At 51.5% G+C, this 23,257-nt stretch overlaps 12 protein-coding genes across 12 annotated transcripts; 7 read left to right on the top strand and 5 right to left on the bottom strand.

Moving 5' to 3' along the window:
* Positions 1-11: 11 nt before the first annotated feature.
* On the bottom strand, positions 12-1,885 carry ASPSYDRAFT_39945 (CocE/NonD family hydrolase). Its single transcript, XM_040845988.1, has one exon. The coding sequence runs from the start codon at positions 1,857-1,859 to the stop codon at positions 99-101; it is 1,761 nt and encodes a 586-aa protein (XP_040708956.1). The 5' UTR covers positions 1,860-1,885; the 3' UTR covers positions 12-98.
* A 192-nt stretch (positions 1,886-2,077) lies between these two features.
* ASPSYDRAFT_75559 (phytanoyl-CoA dioxygenase family protein) lies at positions 2,078-3,649 on the top strand. The gene is made up of 3 exons (XM_040850803.1): positions 2,078-2,546; positions 2,604-3,575; positions 3,639-3,649. Exons 1-2 carry the CDS (start codon positions 2,269-2,271, stop codon positions 3,289-3,291), a joined length of 966 nt encoding a protein of 321 aa, XP_040708955.1. The 5' UTR covers positions 2,078-2,268; the 3' UTR covers positions 3,292-3,575; positions 3,639-3,649.
* Positions 3,650-3,770: 121 nt separating this feature from the next.
* Positions 3,771-6,491, bottom strand: ASPSYDRAFT_85122 (Zn(II)2Cys6 transcription factor; the record flags this gene model as incomplete). The annotated part of the gene is made up of 5 exons (XM_040851475.1): positions 3,771-4,842; positions 4,904-5,031; positions 5,080-5,214; positions 5,275-6,329; positions 6,386-6,491. The coding sequence occupies 5 exons, from the start codon at positions 6,489-6,491 to the stop codon at positions 3,771-3,773; spliced, it is 2,496 nt and encodes an 831-aa protein (XP_040708954.1).
* A 246-nt stretch (positions 6,492-6,737) lies between these two features.
* Positions 6,738-7,655, top strand: ASPSYDRAFT_138726 (DODA-type extradiol aromatic ring-opening family dioxygenase; the record flags this gene model as incomplete). The annotated part of the gene is made up of 2 exons (XM_040840864.1): positions 6,738-6,875; positions 6,933-7,655. 2 exons carry the CDS (start codon positions 6,738-6,740, stop codon positions 7,653-7,655), a joined length of 861 nt encoding a protein of 286 aa, XP_040708953.1.
* A 113-nt stretch (positions 7,656-7,768) lies between these two features.
* On the bottom strand, positions 7,769-8,668 carry ASPSYDRAFT_85120 (uncharacterized protein; the record flags this gene model as incomplete). Its single annotated transcript, XM_040851474.1, has 4 exons — positions 7,769-8,049; positions 8,108-8,241; positions 8,303-8,523; positions 8,588-8,668. 4 exons carry the CDS (start codon positions 8,666-8,668, stop codon positions 7,769-7,771), a joined length of 717 nt encoding a protein of 238 aa, XP_040708952.1.
* Positions 8,669-9,032: 364 nt separating this feature from the next.
* ASPSYDRAFT_27098 (cupin domain-containing protein) lies at positions 9,033-9,539 on the top strand (the record flags this gene model as incomplete). The annotated part of the gene is made up of 1 exon (XM_040844358.1): positions 9,033-9,539. One exon carries the CDS (start codon positions 9,033-9,035, stop codon positions 9,537-9,539), a length of 507 nt encoding a protein of 168 aa, XP_040708951.1.
* A 469-nt stretch (positions 9,540-10,008) lies between these two features.
* ASPSYDRAFT_169385 (CocE/NonD family hydrolase) lies at positions 10,009-11,945 on the top strand. The gene is made up of 5 exons (XM_040843399.1): positions 10,009-10,209; positions 10,250-10,536; positions 10,588-10,727; positions 10,751-10,961; positions 11,020-11,945. The coding sequence occupies exons 1-5, from the start codon at positions 10,093-10,095 to the stop codon at positions 11,900-11,902; spliced, it is 1,638 nt and encodes a 545-aa protein (XP_040708950.1). The 5' UTR covers positions 10,009-10,092; the 3' UTR covers positions 11,903-11,945.
* Positions 11,946-12,679: 734 nt separating this feature from the next.
* Positions 12,680-13,932, top strand: ASPSYDRAFT_39942 (SDR family NAD(P)-dependent oxidoreductase). Its single transcript, XM_040845987.1, has one exon. The coding sequence runs from the start codon at positions 12,706-12,708 to the stop codon at positions 13,624-13,626; it is 921 nt and encodes a 306-aa protein (XP_040708949.1). The 5' UTR covers positions 12,680-12,705; the 3' UTR covers positions 13,627-13,932.
* Positions 13,933-15,029: 1,097 nt separating this feature from the next.
* Positions 15,030-16,441, bottom strand: ASPSYDRAFT_39941 (uncharacterized protein). Its single transcript, XM_040845986.1, has 4 exons — positions 16,100-16,441; positions 15,793-16,044; positions 15,606-15,732; positions 15,030-15,554 (listed from the first exon to the last, which is right to left on the bottom strand). Exons 1-4 carry the CDS (start codon positions 16,112-16,114, stop codon positions 15,496-15,498), a joined length of 453 nt encoding a protein of 150 aa, XP_040708948.1. The 5' UTR covers positions 16,115-16,441; the 3' UTR covers positions 15,030-15,495.
* Positions 16,442-17,207: 766 nt separating this feature from the next.
* On the top strand, positions 17,208-18,782 carry ASPSYDRAFT_39939 (uncharacterized protein). Its single transcript, XM_040845985.1, has 5 exons — positions 17,208-17,689; positions 17,756-17,914; positions 18,000-18,149; positions 18,218-18,340; positions 18,419-18,782. Exons 1-5 carry the CDS (start codon positions 17,226-17,228, stop codon positions 18,642-18,644), a joined length of 1,122 nt encoding a protein of 373 aa, XP_040708947.1. The 5' UTR covers positions 17,208-17,225; the 3' UTR covers positions 18,645-18,782.
* Positions 18,783-19,218: 436 nt separating this feature from the next.
* ASPSYDRAFT_372814 (uncharacterized protein) lies at positions 19,219-21,047 on the top strand. Its single transcript, XM_040845521.1, has 9 exons — positions 19,219-19,509; positions 19,569-19,616; positions 19,682-19,811; positions 19,869-19,912; positions 19,968-20,067; positions 20,128-20,484; positions 20,571-20,649; positions 20,708-20,888; positions 20,950-21,047. The coding sequence occupies exons 1-9, from the start codon at positions 19,448-19,450 to the stop codon at positions 20,984-20,986; spliced, it is 1,038 nt and encodes a 345-aa protein (XP_040708946.1). The 5' UTR covers positions 19,219-19,447; the 3' UTR covers positions 20,987-21,047.
* A 241-nt stretch (positions 21,048-21,288) lies between these two features.
* On the bottom strand, positions 21,289-22,787 carry ASPSYDRAFT_39935 (uncharacterized protein). Its single transcript, XM_040845984.1, has 5 exons — positions 22,661-22,787; positions 22,488-22,606; positions 21,590-22,429; positions 21,426-21,518; positions 21,289-21,374 (listed from the first exon to the last, which is right to left on the bottom strand). Exons 1-5 carry the CDS (start codon positions 22,717-22,719, stop codon positions 21,364-21,366), a joined length of 1,122 nt encoding a protein of 373 aa, XP_040708945.1. The 5' UTR covers positions 22,720-22,787; the 3' UTR covers positions 21,289-21,363.
* Positions 22,788-23,257: the final 470 nt, after the last annotated feature.

The raw sequence follows: 23,257 nt of genomic DNA, 5'->3' as shown, positions 1-23,257 counted from the left end.
TCTACTTATCCCTGTTATTAAACGGCAGATATCTAAGAGGTTGCAAAGTACAAATGCACTGCAAAAGTCAGAGTGTCCAATTTGCTAGAAACACGAATCTATACAAATGGTAATATGATATGACTCGGGGCTTCCCCTCCAACATGAACCTGATGTATGCCCTTATTCCGCACCTCTAGATCAACCTTGGCCCCCTTGTACTCCTTAATCAGAGGATATTCACCCGACACCTGCACGCGCAGCGACTCGCCTGCGTCAAAGTCCATGCCCATCGCCCACAGCCCGATTTCAAGCCTGGCCACAGTCCCAGGTGTGACTTTCTCGACCTTGTCGTGCGGGTGGAACGGGTACTGAGGGTGAATCGACCGAGAGGCGTCGATTGCCCTATGTGACGCGCGCAGCACTCCAGTCGGCCCGTAGTAGATGGTCAGGTTCGAGTACTCCTCCTTGGGGATCGCCGCGGCCGTCTTGTATGGTGCCGCGCTCCAGGGAATGTTGATGTTGATCATTGGCTTTCCGTCCTTGTCGAGCTTGCGGATCAGGACGTAGATAATCATATCGTCTAGTTCACGGCAGGACATGTACAAAACTGCCTTGGGAAGACCGATTAGGCGCGCCGGCTGTTGGAAGGTATGCGTGAAGCTCACAAAGTCGGACGGATCAGTCCCGCTTTCGGAGTTGTATTCGAGGACGCGGCCGTAGGGGGAGGCGCTGTCGGCGAGGGTGTTCTCTGCCGTGAAAAAGAGCTGGCGATACTCGGTCTCCGGCAGGGGGAAGTCGCTGGCTGCAATCGGGTAGATGGGGTCCTTGTCGCCAAAGTTCAACGAGGCCATGCGCAGCTTCGGGGTCTTCTCCCAGCCGTTGTCTTCGCCCTTGAGGTAGTGGCCGAAGAATTGCGCGAGCTCGTCTTTACTTTCTTGCTCCACCCAGAGGTCGTACCATTCCTGGTAGGGGTCCCATCGAAGCCACTTGTGGTCAGTGTCGACCTGTAGCCAGCCCCGGATCGACCCCATGGTGTGGACGAAGCTGGAATATGAGGCCACTATGTAGGTGGGGATCTTTATCGAGGCAAGATCCGCGCGCTTCTCTGCCCAGTACGCGTTGATTGTCTGGCAGCGACGATACATCTCCTTGAAGTCCTCAAGCCCGTGGCGGCCACGGATGGACTCGCGAGTAATGAGGTCGAACAGGCCATTATCCCAGGCTCCTCCTCGGACGAATTGCTCGCGGTACAGGTCTCCGCATGCCTCCCATAGCGCGATGGCCTTGAGCGATGGGGGCTGCGTGGCTGCAATGAACCATTGCACAATACCCAAGTGCGAGTTCCCAGCCAGGCCCAGGCTCCCATTGCACCAGGGCATCCTTGCCAGCTCCTCAATCACATCATGTCCATCCTCTCCTTCCTGCTTTCCCATAATCACGATTGATCCATCCGAGTCCCCAGCACCCCGGGCATCGACATTGACAATGGCAAAGCCTCGCGGACAGTACTCTGCTGGATCGGGCCCTTCAAACCGTTCCAGCCCACTGAGGCAGCCGTCGGGCACCCCGACGCCCCAGCGCACCTTTTTCATCATGTTAATTCCATTGTGCTTCTTGCCGAATGGGCTCCAGCAGACAATCGCCGGAACGGGATCATCGGTCACGGGTCGGTATATGTCGCAGTAGAGCTTGCAGCCATCGCGAACTCGAATGCCAACGTCATGCTCGGCAATCAAGGCTTCGTCCAAAGGGCGAGAACTGAAACCGTTCCAGCCTTTGGGTAGGACCTCTGTGCGTGGGTTGAATCCTTGATACCCATTGTGCCCGATAGTCGGGGCGGTTATTTCCAGCGTCGCGACCTGAACTGGAGGAGGCATTGTGAAGAACGAGTTGTGGTTTGAAGCGGGCGGGCTCTATCGGTCCATAATCGGCCGTCTCTTTATTTCATCATTTCAGTGATTGTATCGGACATCCTCCGTCGAAGCAGGAAGACTGACGTCCGATCCGGTGGCGGCGGAGACGCGGAAATGTGGGGGACCAGTGGAATGTCATTATGCCACCCAGTATGAACATCTCTGTCTGCTACGCGGGGCCCCGCAAGTCCAGCTCGTGGATAAAAGTTTCTCATCTGTGAGGCTATGTCGGCCGAGCGAGACCGAGCCCGAGCGTGCCCAACTTGAGGTCATCACCTACCTCCCCAAGGGCATAAATGCGCCTACTGATCGTGCTAGAACAGCAAGACAGTTATTCCTGCAACAATTCACTAGCATCGAACAAACTAAGACAATGGCCCCCTCTCTTGATGCCAATGCGAGCACCACCTACGGCGACTGGCGCGACGAGTTCTACAGCAAGGGCTATGTCGTGCTGAAGAACGTGATCCCCCGCGCCAAAGCCCTGAAATACCGCCAGAAGGCCCTCGACTGGCTCTCCTCCTTCCCAACCAAGTTCGATATCAATGACCGCAGCACTTGGGCCTCCGAGAATCTTCCCCAGAGCTTCAAGGCCGGTATGTATCTCCATTATTGTGCCGGCCACGAGAAGTACGTCTGGGATGCGCGGCTGTGAGTGTAGAATCCCTGAAACACTGCATTTTCTAAGTAAAAGCTAACGAGTTAAAGCGAACCCGGCGTCATCGACGCATTTGCCAAGATCTGGGGCACCGATGAGCTCGTCGTCTCCTTCGACACAGTCAACATCACCCTGCCCGGCCGCAAGGACGTCGACTGGTCCCCCTGGCCGCACGTCGACCAGGCCCCGGAACGCAAGGGCCTAGCCTGCGTGCAAGGCATTATCAACCTCTCCGAGGCCGGGCCCGACGACGGAGGTCTCCTGCTGATGGAAGGCTCGTCGCGCCTCTTCGATAAGTTCTTCGGGCTCAACCCGCCCGACCGCACGCAGGGAATCGGCGCAAAGCACTACGACTTCTACCCCTTCAAGGAGCCCCACGTGAAATGGTACGAAGAGCAAGGCTGCAAGCTGATTAAAGTGTGTGCCGAACCCGGTGATTTGATTCTCTGGGATTCGCGCTCGATGCATTATGCCGAGTTTCCCAAGAGCGACACCATCCGCACTATCATCTATGCTTGCTACACCCCGGCGTCCCTTGCCAAGGAGGTGGATTTGGAGAAAAAGGCAGAATTGTTCCATCGGTGGGAGACGACTACCCACTGGCCTCATTGCAATATCTGGGGACATGGGAAGGCCAAGGTTGATGGCGAGATCGATCCGCTGGAGCGCGATGAGCCGCTGGAGAAGCCTGAGCTTACTGACAAACTGTTGAAATTGGCGGGAGTAAAGGCATATTGAGGATCTCTACTGGAGTTGTGTCTAAATCGCCCAGACTGATACGTTTATGTCTTTTGATAGTGTATTGTTTTGAACAAGTTGTATTTGAAGATATGTATAGTTTTGTCGCAGGATGATTACATTTCTTAGTACGCTGGAAGGCCGTAGCTCCGTACAATGCTGACTGTTGTAGATAACTGCAGTGCCACATAGCACCTGGTCTCAATTGTGTTGTCCAATAGTCATTCATTCATATTCCATGTCACCTTGATTGCTGCACCCGGTTAAAAATTAGATCATCGTGACTAGGCGTGGTATTGTCAGTAGTTATATCTAAGCCATGTATTAGGGAGTTGGGGAGTTTTCACTTTTATATATTAAACGTAGCTTATCATGGTTTGAATCTGTAAAATTGAAAGTATTGTATATGTGGCAACATGAAGGTGGGCCCAATCCCAACCACGCCGACGTGTAAGCCCCAATATCTAATCTTACCTGCATCATCCACTTGACAAAATGGGCAGGGTATCCGGCGAAATACTACCCAGGTCGGTCATTAGACTGATAAGGCTCTCCAGAAGAGGCGGCAGCGACGCAGTCTCGAGCCCAAAGTTGTCGCGGTAGATGTCGCAGGCAGCCCGCATCATATTCTCGACATCAACGAGCGGGCAGAACATTTTGTTGAAGCCGACTAATATCCCGGGGTCTCCTCTCCCCAGTGCGATAAACGCCGTGGTTGCACTGGATTCGGGCCCGTCTAATCGGACCTGGAGATCCTCTAATGAGCCTTCTTCACCGGTTGGGATCAGCGTCGTCGTGGAGGTCCGTGTCCGTGAGGTCTTGGAAAGCAGGCCGTATGCCCACAGGGTCAAGCTCGCCTGGTACAGAATAATGGCGCAGAACTCACGCAGCTGCGTGAGGGGGATAGTCCTCGCAAGCCGGAAGATCTGACCAGCATGCCAAACCGCCGTGCGGAACTCGGAGCCATTCATCCACTGCTCCAGTGTGGCATGCGTAGTCTCGGCCTCCTCTGCTCCCAAGCGGCCCGCGAACTGCTGCAGCTCACGCGGCGAGACGTTCAGCGCCATCAGGCTGAATTCGGAGATCATTTGGAGGTATGCTGGGTCCAAGGCGTACTTGACGAGATCGTGTTTGGCTGTCACCAGGCACTGCGCCAGATCCTGTTGTTGGCAGGATAGCCAGAGCATTGTCCGTGCCTGTCTGGTACGGTCGCTTTTATGTCGGAAGAATCGTAGCGACTCGTGGTAGGCCCAGATCTGTGACCAGAACCCATGTACGATCACGAGAGCGATCAGTGCCGTGTCGTAATTTGCTTCCAACCCTTCTAATAGAGAGCAATCTTCCATAACAGCCGCCCACGAGGGTATTTCTCTGTTAGTAGCTGTGGGTGGCTTGGCCATAATATTGTCCTTCCAAGCAGCTGCACTTGGGGCTAGCCATGTATCGCGTGCGGCAGGCAACGGGCATGAGAGCTCTGTGATTGAGCAGCTCGGAGGCCTCAGGTAGGCCATTGAGCAGCGAAGGTCAGTGATAAGTGCAAATGCGGCTGTTCTAAAGGCGAAGACGCGGTGAGTGATATAACATCATCCCGGATGTCATTCAGAGAACGTACCGTTTCAGGGATTCCTGTTGGACCCAGGCCATCCATTTGGCACGTAATATATCGTCTTCATCGTCCGCGTCGGGCGTTATCGTCTGCGCGTAGGGGTGCCGTGCGAAACTTGCGCATCGACGCAGCATCTGCCAATGCATCAGTCAAGAAACACTGCTTCTATCTCAGATACTGACAGTGACTGGCGCTCCAAGAAAGCTCTCCGCTATCTCCATCTTCCGCTTGAAGCCGCTCCAGAGGCCCATTGAAACCCAGAGTAGATATGCCTGCATTGTCTGGAGCTCGCGCACTCGGCTATTATCGTTTTCAATCTACCAACGGGATCTCGTTAGCAGCAAGCCCGGACCAGAGAAAACCCTAAGACAGCGTACAGATGCCGAAAGTGATAACCTTGATCGCTCCTGCAGGGCATAACCCATTTTCCACACCGTCGGAATGGAGATGGAGGTGGAACCAGCCGCGATGATAAGCGCCACGAGCTCGGTGGTGCGGTCGGCGGGGACAAACGAGGCAGAATGGATCCACGAGGTGGACTGCAGGTTATTCCAGCCAAAGTAGACCTGGGCCATGCGGTCGAGGAACGAAGCCGAGGGAAAGGACTGCGGCGAGAGGGAGCGCGACTTGGCCGAGTGGAAGATCATAAACAGAATCTGGTCTCGACAGACCGCGTCCACGGGCTGGGCGGTTACACTGTTCTGGAAGTAAAGGCGCTCGTACAAGCCGAAGGAAGAATCGATGGCATTTTCATTCACTCGGAGGTCTTCCTGCCCGGCGTATGCGTGGTCCACGCGGACAGGAGCCCAGAGCCAGGGCGACCGTCTGAAGAACTCGAACCGCGAGGAGGCTGGGCTGGGCTCGTTCAGCGGCTGCAACTCACTCTGAGCCACCGGATTGTGCGATGGAGGCTGCGTGAGCACCTGGAGGGTCTCGAGATCCAAGTCGAAGCAACCGGAGTCTAACTCGAAGCCATCTGATTGTAGGAAAAACGAGTCCAGAATCGAGTACCCTCGCGTGGATTGACAGGCGGGATCCAAACTGGGTTCATTGACATATGCAGGCTCGACTCCAGAGGCAACTGCAGGCGAAAAGTCGAGAGGGTGAAAGGTCTGGACGTCGGGCGTCGTCGTTTCAGCACCGACGATGGGCAGCGGTGGCTCGGGTGCAGCCTGCTCCTCAGGCTGTGACCTTTTCCCCAGTCGACTGGCGGGCTCACAGGTGAGGCACTTGCGCACGCAGCGCTTGCACGGCTTCTGGTCGGTGCATTTCGCTTTGCTCTGGACACAGTTCCGGCAGGCCCGACTCGCCCGCGCCGAGTACTGGGCGCCATCCTTGCGACGCGCGTGGATCTGCTTGTGCCGGGAAAGAAGGTCACCGCGATTGAAGCTCTTTGGACAGTATGGACACTGGAACTGGCGCAGGTCCTTGTCTGGCACGACTGTGAGTTAGTTGCAGTGCCATCGCAGCAAGTGTTGGGGGGCTCACGGGACTGGATATGGCGGGCGAAGTGGTCGGAGCGATCGAACGAGCGCTGGCAGTCGCTGCACCAGTTCTGCGCAGCTGGGGGTTCCGGAACTGGGGAGGGCGACATGGAGAATGGAACGGTGGAAAGATGGGGGAGGGGAACTAGAACCATCCAGACCGGGGTATTTCTGCGGTGGATGCTCGTTCTCCCCCACCGGATCCCGGAAAAGTGGCGGAGACGCGCTAGCCCTAACTGTTGAGTCCGAATCCATTACGACAGAGAGCCTATCGGTCGTGACATCTATGACGCTCCCCAAATTTAAACTGTTGGAGGGACGACAAAGTCGTTGCCCACACTATTACCACAGTAATAATGACCGGTCTGACCCCAGTGCACTTCTTCTCCCATGGCTCAACCGCCATGCTGGGCGAGGCTTCGGACTCGGTCGACTACTGGAAGCAATGCGGGGATAGGGCTTTGACGAATGGCATCGAGCACGTTGTGATCATGGTGATTACGTTCCAGACTTCGTATGACACTGAATACTGAATTATACTGACAACCCAGGGTGCGCACTGGGCCGCAGTCGGCGACGAAATCCAGATTGCTGCCAATCCCCATCCGACCAAAGCCCCCATTGGCGGCGTCCACCCACGCAAGTACGTCGACTATAAGCTGGTGCCGGACCTGCCGATGGGCGAGCGAGTGATTTCGACCCTGCGCAATGCAGGCTTCAATGCCAAAGCAAACTCAACCTTCGCTTGGATCCACGACGTGTACCTCATCCTAATCCGCACGTTCCCCAACGGCTGCCCGCCCACAACAGTGATCAGCATGAACGCCAGGTTTGACCCGCACTATCATATGAGAGTAGGCGCTGCGCTACGTGACCTGCGCCGTGAAAAGGTACTCTTCATCGGGTCCGGTGGGACGGTCCACAACCTTTACCGGAATGTTTGGGGTCCGCTGCTGCGGTATGCGGACAATTTTGCCATGGAATCGCCGCCGGGGAACTGGGCGCTTGATTTTCGTCAGGAATTCGAAGACGCGCTGATGAAGTCGTCTGGTCCAAGGCTGCGAAAGGCAGTTACGATGCTCATGAAGATCCCCAAGTATCGAGATGCTCATGCTACGGATGACCATATCATGAGCGCCATGTTTGTGGTCGGCTTGGTGGGAGCTCCTGAAGACGAAGGAACGCCAGTGGAGCTGGGAGCAGAGGATTGGGAGCTCACAAACATGTGTAATAGCCAGTTCACGTTTGGGAGGTGGGAGGCTGGAAAGACTTGAGACGGTTATACAGTTCGAGTTGAAGTACAGTAATTTGACCATGTACAAGGAGTCACATTGTAGTTCTTTAGGAATCAACCTACACATATAACTAGTTAACTGTCTTGGGCACATTAATGTGGCGTAGTATCATCAAAAGGTATATCATCCACTCTCACGACATCCACAGTCCGAAGCCCGTACGCATTGGCTACAGCAAGTCCAATGTCCTGCGCAAACTTTGCCAAAGCCACGGTTCCTCCATGGCGTACGATGCCCCGAGTGTGCCACATTGCCTGCACCGGGGAGCCGGAGCAGATCAAGGCGACCGCATTACAACACTGAGTTTCAACGGCATCCAGAATGTCTGTCTCACTGATCCAGAGCTCGTATATGGTCTCGAGGTTCAGAAGATCTAGTAGTCTCTGTCAGCAATCTTCAGACTGATTAGCCATTTATGAAGCGAGGAGTACAAAGATCAGGCTGGTACTTGAAGTTTTTCTCCCGGTTCGCCTGAGCAGCATCTGGGGTCCAGAGTGTGTCAAAGTATGCGCGTGCCCGTTCCTGCCGGATGAACGGCGGTTCTTTGTTGTTCATCTTCTCAGTCCTGCTCATTTGCTTCTGTTAATTGTTGCCATCCAGTCGGTCGAGGGTCTCTTGTTGCCTACCGAGGCCCGAAATGATCGATCCGGTCATCGTCAAGGGTTGCAAACAACGGGAGCAGCGCCTGCAAAGACTTTGGAACCCCGTAGAGGATGCTTGTCTTGAGTATCGCTTCCTTGAAACGTCGCTGGACCTTTTTTTCCTCCTCTACGCTCAAACCAGCCGTTGCCAGTTGGTATATATTTAGAACGTCGACGCCTCCTCCTGCTGCCGCGACGGCGACAGCCTGCCCAAGCATCAGCTACGTACATCGACCGATGCATCACCCTGATAAACAGAGGCGAACTTACTGCGATTGTGTACCATTTTCCCCTAGTCTCCTCGCGCTGCTCGCCCACCGTGCGAAATTCAACTAGACGCGTTTCGTCCATCGTGGGTTGGATATGGCGATGTGGTGGAGACCAAATTCAAGACCACCGATCGATGTGATGGTTATGGGGGTTTTTGGTCTCTTCTTCCATTATCGAGTCCAACTGTCGACTTCACCGGAATTCCTTTCGACTCACCCGACCCCCACCGGAGCGTGGAGCGAGTGTCGGTATCCGGGTCTGAGCCCGTCCGGATGTCCAGACCGGAGAATAGTAGATCTAAACCTCATCAAACCATTAAGATATTTATGCCTATTTCCTTCCCAGTATGGAACCGAACCCAGACGAGTGCTACCAGTTGTTGCACCTGCGCGGAAAAGTCTAACCTCGCTTGCTCATAAGAATCTGAATCAAATTTGAATCCAACATGAGTGACACGAATGACCATTCCCTGCCCACCGTCCGCCGCATCGTAACCGGCCACAACGAAGCGATCCAAGCAGTAATCCAGCGCGACGGCCTCATCAAGGCACGCCGAGCTGGCCACGGACCATACATCACCCGCCTGTGGGCCAGCGACGAGGTGCCACCAAATGCGAACGCCATACAGGATATGGGCCTGGTAGAGACGGGGTTATCGAACAGTGGAACTATTTGCAGAATCGTGGATTTCCCGCCCAAGTCGAACGGGATGGTGCATCGATCCATGACACTCGATTATATCTATGTCGTTAAGGGAGAGGTTGTTCTTACGTTGGACGACGGGTCGCGCACTGTGGTCAGGGAGGGTGAGGTGGTGGTCCAGCAGGCAACGATGCATGGGTGGGACAATGAGACAGAGGGTTGGGCCAGACTGCTGTGCATTTTGATTTCAGCGGATCCTCCGGTGGTTGAAGGACAGCAATTACAGGCTGAGGTGCCGTTCCAGATTTAGAACTGTATTTACATCTTAGGGCTTTACTTCAGTAGAGGCAAAACTTGTATATTGAGTGGGAGATGTATTTCAAGTCTTGTTAGGTTCCTCTCGATGTTTCTTGATGTTCCCACGACAAAAGCCGTGGTCAGACGTTATAGATGCTGCCCATCAGACCCCAAGTCTGAACACACCAATTCGGTTGGATGAGCACGCCAGTTCAGTCAGGAGCAGAGGCAGGTGGAACCCCCACCGGGTCGGAGACACATACTGTGGGATGATCGAGTATCGAATGCGCCGGCGGGACAAATCTTTTGCCGCAAGGTTATAAAGGTGTAGATGAAGCATCCTGCTCACGAACATACAGAACCCTGGATATAATTTCTCAGTCGCAGTCATGTCCCGCACTATTGGCGGAATCGAGGTGATATTCACACCCACGAACCAAACATATCACCACTACTGGACCGAGTTCAGCCCGTCCAAGACCATACTCCCAAAAGGATGGCAGCGCGAAGCTGGCCGTCGGGCTCTGAGAGAGGCCCTTATCTGGGAGAAGGACGTGGCCATCTCCATGCGCGACGGGACAGTCCTCCGCGGTGACGTCTTCCGGCCTGCAGACAAGGAAGGGGTCCCGCTTCCAGCTCTCCTTCCCTGGAGTCCGTATGGGAAAACGGGCAGTGGTGAGTTTGTAGGAAGCTCTTGACCCTTATTGTTGGGCTAAATCCAAGCCAGGCCACCACCAAACCACCAGCTTCACGTACCTTGGCGTGAGACACGAGCATCTGAGTGGGCTGGAGAAGTTTGAAGCGCCAGACCCGGCCGAGTGGTGCCCTCGTGGGTATGCTGTAGTCAATGTTGACGCTCGCGGAGCCTTTGATTCGCAGGGCGATATTTTTATCCTTGGTACCCAGGAGGGTCGCGATGGGCATGATACCATTGAATGGATCGCCGACCAGAGCTGGTGCGATGGAAATGTCGCTCTGGTTGGCAACTCATGGCTCGCCATGACACAGTGGTAAGCCGCGCTCTTTTCCCTTATGCGTCTTTTTCTAATGACCCAGGACAGGTATATCGCTGCTGAGAAGCCTCCCCACCTCAAGGCCATTGCCCCATGGGAGGGCATTGGGGACTTTTATCGCGAGAGCATCTGCAGGGGCGGCATACCAAACTATGCATTCTGGGACCTATTAATGCAAGAGTTCAATGGTAGGTCCACTCCAACTTTCAAGATAATTTGCTTAAGGGAACAGGGAAAACATCTCGCGAGGATGTTGTGGCCATGATCCAGGAATACCCCTTGATGAACGCCTACTGGGAGGACAAGCGGCCGCGTCTACGTGATATCAACATTCCGATGTACATCCTAGCAAGCTACTCGACTGGTCTTCATACCGAGGGCTCCATCCGGGCCTGGAAGTACGCCGACTCTGAGCAGAAATGGTTTGTACAGGATCCTTTATTCACACCTAGGGCTGCCACTGACACTGACACTGGCCAGGCTGCGCATCCACCCGACCCAGGAATGGTTCGATATCTACCAGCCATTCGCCAACGACGACCTGCAGCGATTCCTGGACCATTTCCTCCTGGGAAAAGACAATGGATGGCAGTATACACCCCGTGTTCGGCTCTCCCTGCTGCGGTATAACCAGCCCCCGATCAGTTTCCGGGTGGAAGACGCCTACCCACCGTCCCGCGTGCAGTATCAGAAATTCTGGCTGGGGGCCGCGAATGGCAGACTCACGCCCAATCAGCCTAGCCAGGAGGGACAAGTATCGTATCAGTCTGACTCCTGGGACGACGACGGCGCGCATTTTTACTTGGCTTTCGATCAACCGACTGAGCTAATCGGGTCATCTCAGGCCGTGCTCTACATGTCCTGCCAGGACCTCAACGACATGGACGTCTACATTATTCTCCGCAAATTGGATAAGAACGGCAACGCTCTCCTCCATCACAACATCCCCTTTGAGCACCAAGCCGCCGGCGTGACGCGGGAGGACATTCCCGATGTCAACATCTACAAGTATGTCGGACCCAGCGGCCGGTTGCGAGCGTCCAAGCGAGCGACCGCGGAGGAACCTGATATTGCCGAGAGCCGCAGGGGCAATCGCGAGCCAACGGAGCTGTTTTTCCCGCATGACAAGGAAGAAAAAGTCCCGCCGGGTCAAGTGGTTGAGCTGAGAATCCCCATCTGGCCTGGTGGCATTGCCTTCGAGGCCGGCGAGAGTTTGAGGCTTGAGATCAAGGGCCACGACCCAATCCTCCCTGAGTACCCTCCTCTCCACCGAAGTTTGAGGAACTTGAACCGTGGACGGCATGCTGTTCACACCGGTGGCGGCTTTCCGAGCCATTTGATTGTACCTTTGACCGAGGTTTAGTAATTTATATCTAGAATTGCTGCTTTCAATCGAGTTATTCCGGATTCTGCAGTGAACGGCCGTTGCGTGATCTCCCCTATACATATTCTAAAGTGGGGAGCCAAAGTAGCTATTTCCGAAACAAGGGTTGTAGGAGCTTTTCTGCTGGTAGAGATCAAGCAGTTTTTGTGATAAGCTTCTGTCTCTGGCTTCTACAAAGTAACTTTTACACTGTTCACCTCCTATAAAACTATATGAGGTATGTTATACAGAGTATGGTTATAAAATAAGACAACTACTGTAATACTTATCGATATAGGTCACGCTATTTTGATTTCAAAGGCGAGGCCAAGCTGGGGGCTGGTAGTCTTTAGGCACACCCACCAATACAAATGTATCATGTCGTCGAATCAGGGCCAATATTAATATACATTTGATATAAACCATCTCTGTTCCGAGTTAACTTTATGATTGGCCCAAGACAGCAGCTAGGGATGAACAGGAAGCGCCGCGGCCAATATAAATTGAAAGAGATCCAGTTAACCACCAGCCAGTGCCTTTGATGCTTGGCAGCCTGAGATATGACTTGGTAGTGGCTCTGTATAAGCTAGCTAGTTAACTAACATACCGGTATATTCTCGCCCGCAAGCGCCTCCTTTCTGCCACGTGGACAACGTTTCAAATCAAACCACGCGAGATCTCCAGGTTAAATCTAAAGGTAATACTCAGCTCTCTGCTGCGTGAGTAATGATCTCATTACGATTCTGACTATTATATACCGTCTGACCGCTGTTTGAGACTCCGCGTGCTACAACAAATCAACAATGTGCAACAAAACTGACCTCTCCGGAGGCTACTTTACTTCCACACATCACTCCACGAGCTATGATTATATCTCCCCACTGAATCTAGATTTAAAAGGCAAGCATGTTCTGATCACCGGCGCCGCCTGGGAAGACGGAGTAGGATATGCCACAGCCAAAGCTTTCGCGCGCGCAGGAGTATCTGCAATAGCAGTCGCCGACCTACACGGCGTATCAAGCGACCTGGTCGCGCAGCTGAAGTCGGCTGCAGTACAAGCCGGTCGTCCCGAACCTACAGTGCTCAGCTGTACGGTTGACATCGCCAGCCGAGACAGTGTTCAGGCAATGCATCGCGCAGTGTCGGAGGAGGGCTTTGGCGGGCGTCTGGACATTGTCGTGAATAATGCGGCCTGTATGGAACCAGTCAAGCCGTTCCTTGATTCGGACCCGGATGTGTACTGGCACACATGGGAGGTTAATGTTCGTGGGCTGTTCAACGTGGCGCGCACATTTCTCCCTATGCTACTCTCGACCCGTGCGAGCAGTAACGGTGACGGTTCATGCATAATGATCAATGTATCCTCTTCAGGTGCATTGAGCGCTAGGTCCGGGGGTGCGAGCTACAGGAGTTCAAAGTTTGCGATATTAAGATGGACCGAGTCCTTGCAGTTGGAATATGGTGATAAGGGGCTTTTGACATTCTGTGTCAATCCAGGCGCGATCAAAACAAGAATTAGCGAGGGTGTACTGCCGGGGACAGTGCGAAATGCATTTCCTGACCGTCCAGATGTAGCTGGGGATGCAGTTGCCTGGTTGGCTGCCGAGCGCAGGGAGTGGCTAGGGGGGCGATACGTGAGCTGTCCGTGGGATATGGAGGAGCTCATGGACAAGAAAGACGCAATCGTGGAAGAAGACAGACTGAAAATGAGAATGGTCTTTTAAGCCTTGCTTATGGTTTAGTCCATATAGTTTCACGCTAGATGGTTGGCGAACAATGTCTATGTACAGCTTGGGAAGATTGAAGAGAATGGGAATAGGTACCTAGATTCAGCTATTCCCCGTCTGTCTATCCGGGTCATTTAGAGCCTAACGAGTATCCTATAAGCCGTAGAGTCCGACAGCAGGTTTAGAAGGCGCAAGAAAGAGATTCTACGGATGTACTGTACAGTAGCAACTTAAGGAACGGAATTTCATATCCTCAGGCCATAAGATGCCACCGAGAAGCCCAAAATAAGAAGAATATCCGCCAGCCTTATCTGAGGGACAGGCGTAAGGGGAAAGGACGCTTCCAAAGTAAAGATACAGAATGTAATACTGGGGAAGGTTTTGAACTTGTGGGCCAAGGTTTCGACTTGTATGGAACTTGCTGGGCCGTGCTTCTATGAAGGCGCCGGCTTCTTCCAGCTGGAGGGGATCTACGATTAAATCAGGCATATCCCAACATTCAATGGCCGAGTGGATGCGGAATAAAATAAATCCCAAGTGCTAGTTATTGTAAGTCAATGCCACATCGCGCGGATACTGTCGTCTCCTGGATTTCATAGACTAATATCATTTTCGTATCAGGAAGCAAACAATGACTACCAGGTTCATTATGTCAAAAAGCTGGACGCAGATTCGAAACTATTTACTCCATTTCCCAAGGGTGAAATACTGCTTCAGGTAGAGCACAATCTCGCCCTGAACGTGTTCAAGCTTGACCACAATGGAGAGCCCATCCTTGAGGCTCCCATAAAAGTTCCCCAAGCTGATCGGGCGGCTCTCGGGGGTGGGGAAGTTCCTCACATTCACGCCCAAGTCGAGGGTATCGGTATTCACATAGCCCTCGATCTGTTTTCTCGTGGGTAAATAAACAGCCGGGTTCTAAATTATTATCGTACCTTAATAGTGTTGATAGGGTAACTAAGCTCTACAGCAGAGTCGCCGAGAGGGGGAAGTCCATGCGACTCATTGATGTCCTGGGTCCGGGGTCGGCAACAACATGATACTTATTGTCCTCAAAGGTGCTTTTAACTTGATAGATCACGTCAGTGAGTACTCTGGACATCACCTTGTCTTTGGGATGAGAAACTTACTGCCGGACATGATGTGGGCGAAGAAGGCGTTTCTTGTATTCAGGGATGGGATCAGATAGGAGGAGGAAGGGTGACTTAGAAAAGCGCAAGGTGAAGATGTGAGGTTTAAATAGGTTTTGAAACGACATTTCTCAGGAAACACGACCTCTTGACAGCCCAAAGGATAGCTGACAAATTGTGTCGAGCAGATCGACTCAAAGGTTCATGGTACCCATCAGCGGAGAAGAGACCCAGTTACCTGTATATGAAGGTATGAACATCAAGGAAACGCCCTTTCTCGCTCGTCATAGCTAACCATGACTGGCCCACTGGTTCTTGCAAGCTGAATGATCTACATACATGGGTTTCAGCTCGCCACAAGAGCGGAACCCAGGTGGAACGAGCTCAGCGGGCTGATTGTCCAGCATGTTGAAGGAAAAGTCACGAAGCATTGTGAACAGTCGATCATCACGGCATACTGAGTACTTGAGGCAAACAGCCACCTGGAGGAATCGACAAGGCCCACTCAAAATCAATGCTCCTCCACTTCCCCACCCAGCGGATCGATAGCTGGCAAGGCGGGGGTTCGATCCTTCGCTTCTAGAACTGCGTCATCGATGAGAGCTCGCAGAGATTATGGCCTGCTCAAATAAACGGTTAGTTTGATAGAATTATCTCAGGCCACGATTCTCATATCCTATATTTGTTCTATGGAGTTATGTGCCATAATACGAAGAGACCAAGACGTCTGGTTAAATCATGCATTCTTATAGCCAATACAAGCCTGCTCATTCATAGCACTCAGGATAGTAAGAACTGGGGGATTATTTAGCATACCCCTGGAGCGTAAGAGGTCAGTAAGCTTACCAAGGCTATCACCATTATCAACGTGTTGCGTGATCTCATAGCCCAAGTCGCCGTCGGGTACAGCAACATCATCCTTGCTGTTGCCATGCTCATCTGATAACAGAAGCGTTGTATTATCAATCCCATTCTACCCAATTCATCAGTACATCTGAATAAGAATAACCCTCGCTTTGATACGGAAACCAACCAACTTATATTCGACTCTGTGAATGTGTGGAATGTCGACATCATGGGTACTAGGAGTAACTTCCTCGATCTTTTTACCTGAGAAGACATCGATGCCCACAAGATGAACCTTGGAATGGCCGTGCTTCCCAGTGTTTGATGCCGACAATTCCACAATCTTGCAGGGACGGCCCTTGAGCACAACATGGGCATTCTTTCTCAAAGTAGAGCATTTCACCTTCGAAGTCAAATCCCCACTTTGAATATCGAGATCCTGGAGCTCGCTGTTGGCCATGGGAGATTTAAATGTAGAAAGAAGTTTTACTTACTTCTTCATCAGACATCCTGTTATTTTAGTGGCTAGGAGAGGAGTATGGATATTTAGGGAGTAATAGAATAGTAAAGAGTGTATCCGAATTACCGCATGCAAAATGATTGATCTTAACAAGCTGAAAAGGAGTTTAAGCTGGGAGGGGTATGGGCAGCTATATATCTTTTTAGGTACAGGTTAACAAGAGCAAGATTCTCTCGAATTACAGCGGGGAAGCAGTCACGACAGGTGGATCGTCACTGTCTCCACTGCAGTGGCACGAACTGTTCAGCTGAATTACGAGGGGAATGGATTCCTGCCGATCTTTGATGGAAGAAGCGGAGAAATGAGCATAGTTTTATAAACCCTAGTAAAAGTAAGATAATTAAGCTCCTGGTAGAATGATATTAATAAACTATACTGCATTTAGGCGTCAAATGAAGCGTACTGGTGGATATATCGGTGAGCGACTCTGGTGGTGGTATGATTCATGATGGGAGCATTCCGGGGCTCGAGCCACAGATACAAGCAGAGGAGACATAACCAGGTGTGCATTATTTCTGAGCATCAAGTGGCGCGACAAATTAGTGCTGTAATAGGAGATACATGCCCCAAGGGAAACCGCTTACCTAGCCAACCCCTATTAACTAACGAAGGCGGACTTGAGGAGTTCATTACATAGTCTGATCTTGTTGGCAGAAGAACCATCTACTAGTCTCGTCTAAGATTAGTATATTGTCCTGTGGATCTAATATCTGACTCCCGATACCCCAACTTAGTGGAGTAATACACAGGGCTAGAAAGTCAGCCAATAGTAATCTCTGGCACACTACTCCGGAAGAGCCCTCGAACAGTCCAAAGGCCGATGTTACCTTTCTAACAGCCTGGTGCGGCCTGCCAAGAGACATAGTGAGACACCAGCCAGTGCCCTGACAGTAAAAGGTGCCTGTAATACTTGGCAGCCTGGCATATGATTAATTAGTAGCATTTTGTATCCTCGGTTATAATGCTAGAGGGCTTAGACCTTGGCCACTCTCGGAGAACATCCCGTTGGCAGCCAGAGCCCTAGCCATTAGTCTCCTTATAAGCAGACTATTTCCCAGTTGAAATATAATGTGGTTAAATAACTAATATATGCACCAAAAATGGGCCACCTTCTGCGCGTGTACGGCCTGGTTCTGGGAATAGCCTCCCTCACAGGTACCCTGGCCCAGGTATGTACGAGCAGCAGCCGCAGCTATCATATCAGCTCCCAAGACCAGTTGGACGTGCTCGCGCAAAATTGCACCGTAATCGATTCCCCGTTCTATGTCCAGTCTAACTATATGGGGTCTTCGTTTGTTCTTCACAATGTGACCAATATATCGCAAAGTTTGAACTTCGAATGGAGCGATACATCACCTAGAAGTCCTCTATCAATCGAATTTCCGGACCTTATACGGGCAAAGAGTATATTTTTATCCCACGTCAGTTCACTGACTAAATTATCTCTGCCGAAACTTGAGTACACCGATTATTTCTCAATGTCTGGCCCTTGGGAGATGCCCGATCTTGAGTTTCCCTCTCTAAGGAATACTTCAGCAATACGCCTGCAGGGTAATATTTCAAGGTACCTACTTTCTGAACGGCTCTTTTCCTTCGAGTGATGTTCTAATATCCGCGCGGCCTGCTGTAGGGTGTCATTCCCTGCGCTCAAGACCGTCCACGGCGACCTCTTAATCGACAACGCAATTGACCCATTCATGAGGATGAAACCAAATACAACAACCGTTGACCTCTCCCTGCCGGTTCTCGAGAAAGCGTACAATATCGAGGTGCGAGGTAAAGTAGCAAAGTGAATATATTCCCTCCCGCAAGACATAAATAATATAACCCAGCTAGTTCCCCCAGAAAACGGGCCAGGCTAATGATAACAACAGCATGTCAGCTCCAGAACTCACTGCCGTCAATAGCCCAAAGGCAGACCTTGGCAAGTTGACGCTTGATCTCCAGGGAGATGCAAAAGCACTCAGCCTTCCTAAACTCAGCTCGGTGGGAGGGATGATTGATATTAGCGGGAACCTGTCGTCGTGCGTCTCCGCAACTACCTGGCTGCATCATCCAGGCTTTAGACATACTAATCTGTTGTTGCTACCAGACTCTCCCTCCCATCTCTGCGCACGCTGCCCCCGTATTTTACCATCTGGCCGCGAGCACCACTGGACATCGAGCTCCCAGTTGAGTCCGGGGAAAGAATTGAAATAGGTGGCGCTGTTAAAAGGTTTGAGCGGTTCTACTTATTAATTTTTGATATTTGCGATAAGTTCCGTTGCTGACTGCAAGACGCGTGTACCACTAGTGTTTCCTTACCGAATCTGCGCAACTTCACCCATATCGACGTGGGATCAACAACCGGTATTAACTGTGATTCGCTTATACGTGACCTGAAGGAAAATGTGACCGCAGCTGGTGGAGATGAAGACGGGAGGATGATTTGCCATAGTGCGGCGGGTGTGTTGCGAGCTTTAGGGGCGCAGGCTGTACTGGCTATTGCAGTGGTGATTACTTGGGTGGAGTTCTTTTAGAGTATATACATGTGATCCCAGGAGTCTGGTTTGGCTATAACATTGTACAATTATACAACCACATGGATGTTTACGAGGTCGAGTGCAGAAATCCACACGTGGTGGTCTGGATGGACTGGTAGCCATACGTCATATTGAGGCTGGCTTAAAAGATTGGGAATTCCCGTGGAACGCTGTTATTATGTCATGCCATTTCCGTGGGACTCTCCACGCCAGCCTCTGTTCCGCCTGGCTTCGTCTCTGTCCCGCGTGTCAAGCCTCGCAATGGAAAAGTTACTGCCGGGTTCGATGCCGTTGTTGCAGGCGGCCAATGTTCCAATGTTCTGGATTTTAGCCAGTTGTTAAGAGCTTATCCACTTGTTTAGATCTCCGAGCTTGAAATGCCCCACATGTTTGATTAATTTATCTGCCAGGGGAAAGCGCAGTGACCGTTTAAAGGGATCTTCAGATAGGAACAGCGATGACTCGAGTATGGTGTAGCATTTCTGAAGTCTTGAAGGCGTATAACTTTGGCAGTATGCTTTGTATACTGCCAGTTAGTCAGCGATCGTCGGTTCTTCCAGCTGTTTTCCCGCGCAAACAAAGTGTTCCTCCTGCGTGGACACACGTCATTATTATCGTTATTCTAACGGCCCCACTGCTGCTCATCCAGATAAGACAGTCGGCAGCCTCACGTCCCTTTTTATCCTTTCTCGTTTGAGTCTCGTTTCTTTTCTTTTTGCCGTCCACTTCTTATTCTGAGCCAAGTCTAAGACCTAATGATAGACTCGTGTGTACATAAGGCCGGTGTCCACTTACTTTGAATGCAAATGAACGAATTCGTCCGTGACCAGATTCTAGGCACGACATTCGAGGTCACCAGCAGGTACGATTTCAGCCAGCCGAAAGCAAGCGGGAAAGTAGTTATAACTTTAAGATTTGCAGGTACACAGGTTTACAGCCCGTAGGAACCGGGGCTTTCGGACTCGTCTGGTACGGCCCAGGTCATTCCCGCTGTTAAGCCGAGTTCTATGCTGATATGACTTTGATGAATGAAGCTCTGCAACGGACCAGTTAACTGGGCAGCCGGTTGCCGTCAAGAAAAATGTGACACCATTCAGTAGCCCAGATCTGTCAAAACGTATATATCGGGAGCTGAAGCTCCTGAAACACCTCCGGCATGAAAATGTCAGCGATCACTGATATCTTTTCGCGGTGCTGGTATTTGTTGCTAATATGGAGCAGATCATCAGCTTGAGTGATTTATTTATTTCTCCTCTTGAGGACATGTACACTACTCACACCTTTCCGTGCTTGTCGAGCCGAATGCTGATATTACTGCAGGTATTTCGTCACGGACCTTTTTGACACAGATCTTCACAAGGTTCTTTCTTCCAGACCATTGGAAAAGAAATTCATTCAGTATTTCCTATACCAGCTCATGGTACGTGCCATGACACTCTGCCGATTCTCTACCGACGCGGTCCTAGCTAATGAGGTCCAGCGAGGACTCAAATATATCCACTCAGCAGGCGTTGTTCACCGTGATCTCAAGCCCAGCAATATCCTCATCAATGAAAATTGCGACCTCAAGATTTGCGACTTTGGACTTGCCCGCATTCAGAACCCCGAGATGACCGGATATGTTGCAACCAGATACTACCGTGCACCGGAGATCATGCTCACATGGAGGAAGTATGATGCAGAAGTAGATATCTGGAGCGCAGCATGCATCTTCGCCGAGATGATAGAGGGCAAGCCTCTGTTTCCCGGGAAAGACCATGTCCATCAGTTCTCGATGATTACCGAGCTTCTGGGCACCCCTTCTGATGATGTGTGCAAGACAATTTCCAGCGAAAATGTAAGTCAGAAGCCTGTATCTGTATCCCGCTTTCAGATGGGAACCAGGGAAGCAGGGAAACATCTACTAACCTCCTCTTGTAACAGACCTTACAATTCCTCAACTCCATCCCAAAGCGCGAGCGCCAACCGCTGGCCACAAAGCTGAAAAACGCCGATCCAGACGGTATGCACCTCACACATTGAATACTCTGCAGTAGACACTAATTTAATAATTTATTTAGCCATTGATCTTCTGGAGCGCACCCTCGTCTTCGCCCCGAAAGAGCGATTAAACGCCGACCAGGCCCTCGCGCATGAATACCTCGCCCCGTACCACGATCCGACTGACGAGCCCGAGGCAGAAAAGTTCGATTGGTCTTTCAATGATACGGATTTGCCGGTGCATACTTGGAAGATGATGATGTGAGTTTTGCACTCTTCTTCTTCCGCATGGTTTCCTTCTGTATTGACAGGTCGGTTTCAGGTATAGGGAGATTTTAGATTTCCACCATATGGGGTAGTGACACTAACCCTCTGACGGGTTGTATAAAACTGTTAATGGAGGTCCATTTGATCGCGTCACTACCAGCACGATATGCGATCCAATACTGTTTAGCGAAGTGCGTTCAGGGCTTATATACTACTATGGTAGCTGGTTTGCCTGCACACGACGGAACGAATTCTGAATCAAATGCCATGACAGCCATGGCCAAGGTATGTGTACAGGAAATACACAGTTACCATGCTTTATGCTGTTAAATGATACGACTTGGTTATTGCTACTTGAAATCTTGAACGGGATCGTCAAAGATGTAGTAACTAGGCCTTTATAAACAAATAACCATACCATATTACTTACACCCTCCAACCATACAACCGCCTTCTCAATCACCTTGCATCACCCATTGCCTTGCAGATGTCTCAGCATTGCCTCCCCCCACGGCGCAGTGAAAGGCTCACCTCCAATTCCATGCTGCTGACCATATATCAGCCTGGCCTCCTTGCTCGAGTCAAGGCCTCTAGATTTCATCGAGTCAACATGGGAGAGGGGATCTAGCAAACGATCAGTCAGTAGCATCCTATTATATACTTACAGGGTATGGAGAAAGGCCCCAAGAACTCACCTCCACCTCCTCTGAATGGATCACCGCTGACAATGCCCGGCCTCGGACCCGCTCCTCCAACTAAGCTGCCGGGGTTAATGTTCCGGAAAAACCAGCTGAGGCCCTCTAGAAGCACTTGGCCAACAGAGGTTGCAGGCGGCGAGGTAGCGGTTTGTTCCTGGGCTGTATTGCTAGATGTATCTGTGGCCGACGGGGCGTCCCTGTGAGTAGACGCGTTCTGGCCGGTAAACTGCGACGGAGTAGGAGTGGACAGCCCAAGCAATCTCCCCGCGTCCGTTTCGTGAATGGGCATATTAGCATCCAGTTCCTCCTCGATCTTTGAAGCCGCAATACTGGGACTGCTATAATGCCTCGAAACCATCTCCCGAGCATGTCGTGCAATCTGGTCGCGGTTGATGAACCAGTCAATAATCACTCCTCTATCTCCACCAGCGCCGTTGAAGTACTCCCAGCCGTGCTGATACGTCTTCAGCCCGCGCATACCAACACCATCCTCCCATCTGCGCCGAAGGGATACAAGGCGCTGGTTATAAGATGCTGCCTGGCCCGGCGTCGCGGTCCAGAATGTTGTTATAAACGTGACGCGGGGGACGTACTGTGGCCCACTTATGGCGCGGATGAACTGGATCAACTTTCGGTCAAAGTCATCGAACCGTTCTTGTGGGATACAGGTGAGATATAGAAACCCGGTGATGCGAGCGAAGGGGCGGATGGATTTCACACCGCGTATTATCTCACGGAATGTCTGCTCCTCGACGTTGGGGTCGAAACCCGGTGTATCCATGACGAAGTAGGGCTTGTCGTTGATGATAGCTTTGCAGAGTTGGATGGTCTTTGTGACTGTACCCGACCGTTAGGTCTCAGGGCAGAGGAAATATCTGACGGAAAATGAACCTACCGGAGTCAACATTGTGTTGCGAATAGCCACTGAGACCAGATAGGTCTTCTAGAAGAGATGATTTCCCGGACCCGGTTCGTCCGAGGATGATCAGTACGTCAGCAGGAGTGTTGGTCTCTCTGTTCTCGGTCGGTTAGGTGCGTTATAAGAGTCGAAGGAGACAGAACACTGGCCTAAAGTGAGCCTCCAGCTCTGCGAGACAGTCTTTAGTTCGTTCGGCTTTGGACGCCATGGATGATTTGATACCGGATGTAGCGTAAACTAGTATGAAACTCGGTAAAGGAGAAAAGGGGAGTTCAGTGATGATGGAGCAATCAGCATGTTGCGCGGTATTGGAGGACCCTTATATAGAGGGTTGCCATGCCCATCATTCGCAATAAACACAGCCTTCTCTTGGCTAAATCCGTGTGCCACCGGGCAGGGCTCAGCGGCAAAGGCGTGCACCAGGGGCGTACACGGTAGTCATTATGAACCAATGGTTCGTACCAAGAAGGCTACTTTAGAAGGTGCTGGATTATGACATGACTCGTTGGGTATTGTTGATCTTGACCTGAAGATTGAACCATGGCGGTTAATGGTTGGCATCGATGAAGTTATCGGTCACTTGACGGCGCATCCAGCTTATAACTGCCATGGTAGACAAGGCAGCCTTGGCTTGAATCAAGGTTCTGCGTTTCGTCTTGTCCAACCAGCTGGATCTGGTGGGATTTGCTGGACAAGGCTGCTCCGTAAAGAACGGGGCAGAGGGTTAGCCGCCGGCCTGGCGATGA

This window comes from Aspergillus sydowii, assembly GCF_001890705.1.
Source record: "Aspergillus sydowii CBS 593.65 unplaced genomic scaffold ASPSYscaffold_1, whole genome shotgun sequence".
NCBI lineage: Eukaryota > Fungi > Ascomycota > Eurotiomycetes > Eurotiales > Aspergillaceae > Aspergillus > Aspergillus sydowii.
Note: the sequence above shows the minus strand (reverse complement) of the source record. Positions and strands in the feature narration are given on the sequence as shown.

Excerpts from the sequence above, each read along its gene's own strand:
- ASPSYDRAFT_372814 (XM_040845521.1), top strand. The coding sequence starts at position 19,448 with ATGCAAATGAACGAATTCGTCCGTGACCAGATTCTAGGCACGACATTC. Across the intron at positions 19,510-19,568 it reads ACATTCGAGGTCACCAGCAG|GTACACAGGTTTACAGCCCG; the intron begins GTACGATTTCAG and ends TAAGATTTGCAG. Across the intron at positions 19,812-19,868 it reads AACACCTCCGGCATGAAAAT|ATCATCAGCTTGAGTGATTT; the intron begins GTCAGCGATCAC and ends AATATGGAGCAG.
- ASPSYDRAFT_39941 (XM_040845986.1), bottom strand. Across the intron at positions 15,733-15,792 it reads ACAGAGTCGAATATAAGTTG|AATGGGATTGATAATACAAC; the intron begins GTTGGTTTCCGT and ends TGAATTGGGTAG. Across the intron at positions 15,555-15,605 it reads TGATAATGGTGATAGCCTTG|TTCTTACTATCCTGAGTGCT; the intron begins GTAAGCTTACTG and ends ATAATCCCCCAG.
- ASPSYDRAFT_39939 (XM_040845985.1), top strand. The coding sequence starts at position 17,226 with ATGGGCCACCTTCTGCGCGTGTACGGCCTGGTTCTGGGAATAGCCTCC. Across the intron at positions 17,915-17,999 it reads GTGCGAGGTAAAGTAGCAAA|CATGTCAGCTCCAGAACTCA; the intron begins GTGAATATATTC and ends TGATAACAACAG. Across the intron at positions 18,150-18,217 it reads ATTAGCGGGAACCTGTCGTC|ACTCTCCCTCCCATCTCTGC; the intron begins GTGCGTCTCCGC and ends TGTTGCTACCAG.
- ASPSYDRAFT_39945 (XM_040845988.1), bottom strand. The coding sequence starts at position 1,859 with ATGCCTCCTCCAGTTCAGGTCGCGACGCTGGAAATAACCGCCCCGACT.
- ASPSYDRAFT_39935 (XM_040845984.1), bottom strand. The coding sequence starts at position 22,719 with ATGGCGTCCAAAGCCGAACGAACTAAAGACTGTCTCGCAGAGCTGGAG. Across the intron at positions 22,607-22,660 it reads GAGCTGGAGGCTCACTTTAG|AGAGACCAACACTCCTGCTG; the intron begins GCCAGTGTTCTG and ends GACCGAGAACAG. Across the intron at positions 22,430-22,487 it reads GCAACACAATGTTGACTCCG|TCACAAAGACCATCCAACTC; the intron begins GTAGGTTCATTT and ends GGTCGGGTACAG.
- ASPSYDRAFT_39942 (XM_040845987.1), top strand. The coding sequence starts at position 12,706 with ATGTGCAACAAAACTGACCTCTCCGGAGGCTACTTTACTTCCACACAT.
- ASPSYDRAFT_169385 (XM_040843399.1), top strand. The coding sequence starts at position 10,093 with ATGCGCGACGGGACAGTCCTCCGCGGTGACGTCTTCCGGCCTGCAGAC. Across the intron at positions 10,537-10,587 it reads TGGCTCGCCATGACACAGTG|GTATATCGCTGCTGAGAAGC; the intron begins GTAAGCCGCGCT and ends GACCCAGGACAG. Across the intron at positions 10,962-11,019 it reads GCCGACTCTGAGCAGAAATG|GCTGCGCATCCACCCGACCC; the intron begins GTTTGTACAGGA and ends GACACTGGCCAG.
- ASPSYDRAFT_75559 (XM_040850803.1), top strand. The coding sequence starts at position 2,269 with ATGGCCCCCTCTCTTGATGCCAATGCGAGCACCACCTACGGCGACTGG. Across the intron at positions 2,547-2,603 it reads TACGTCTGGGATGCGCGGCT|CGAACCCGGCGTCATCGACG; the intron begins GTGAGTGTAGAA and ends AACGAGTTAAAG.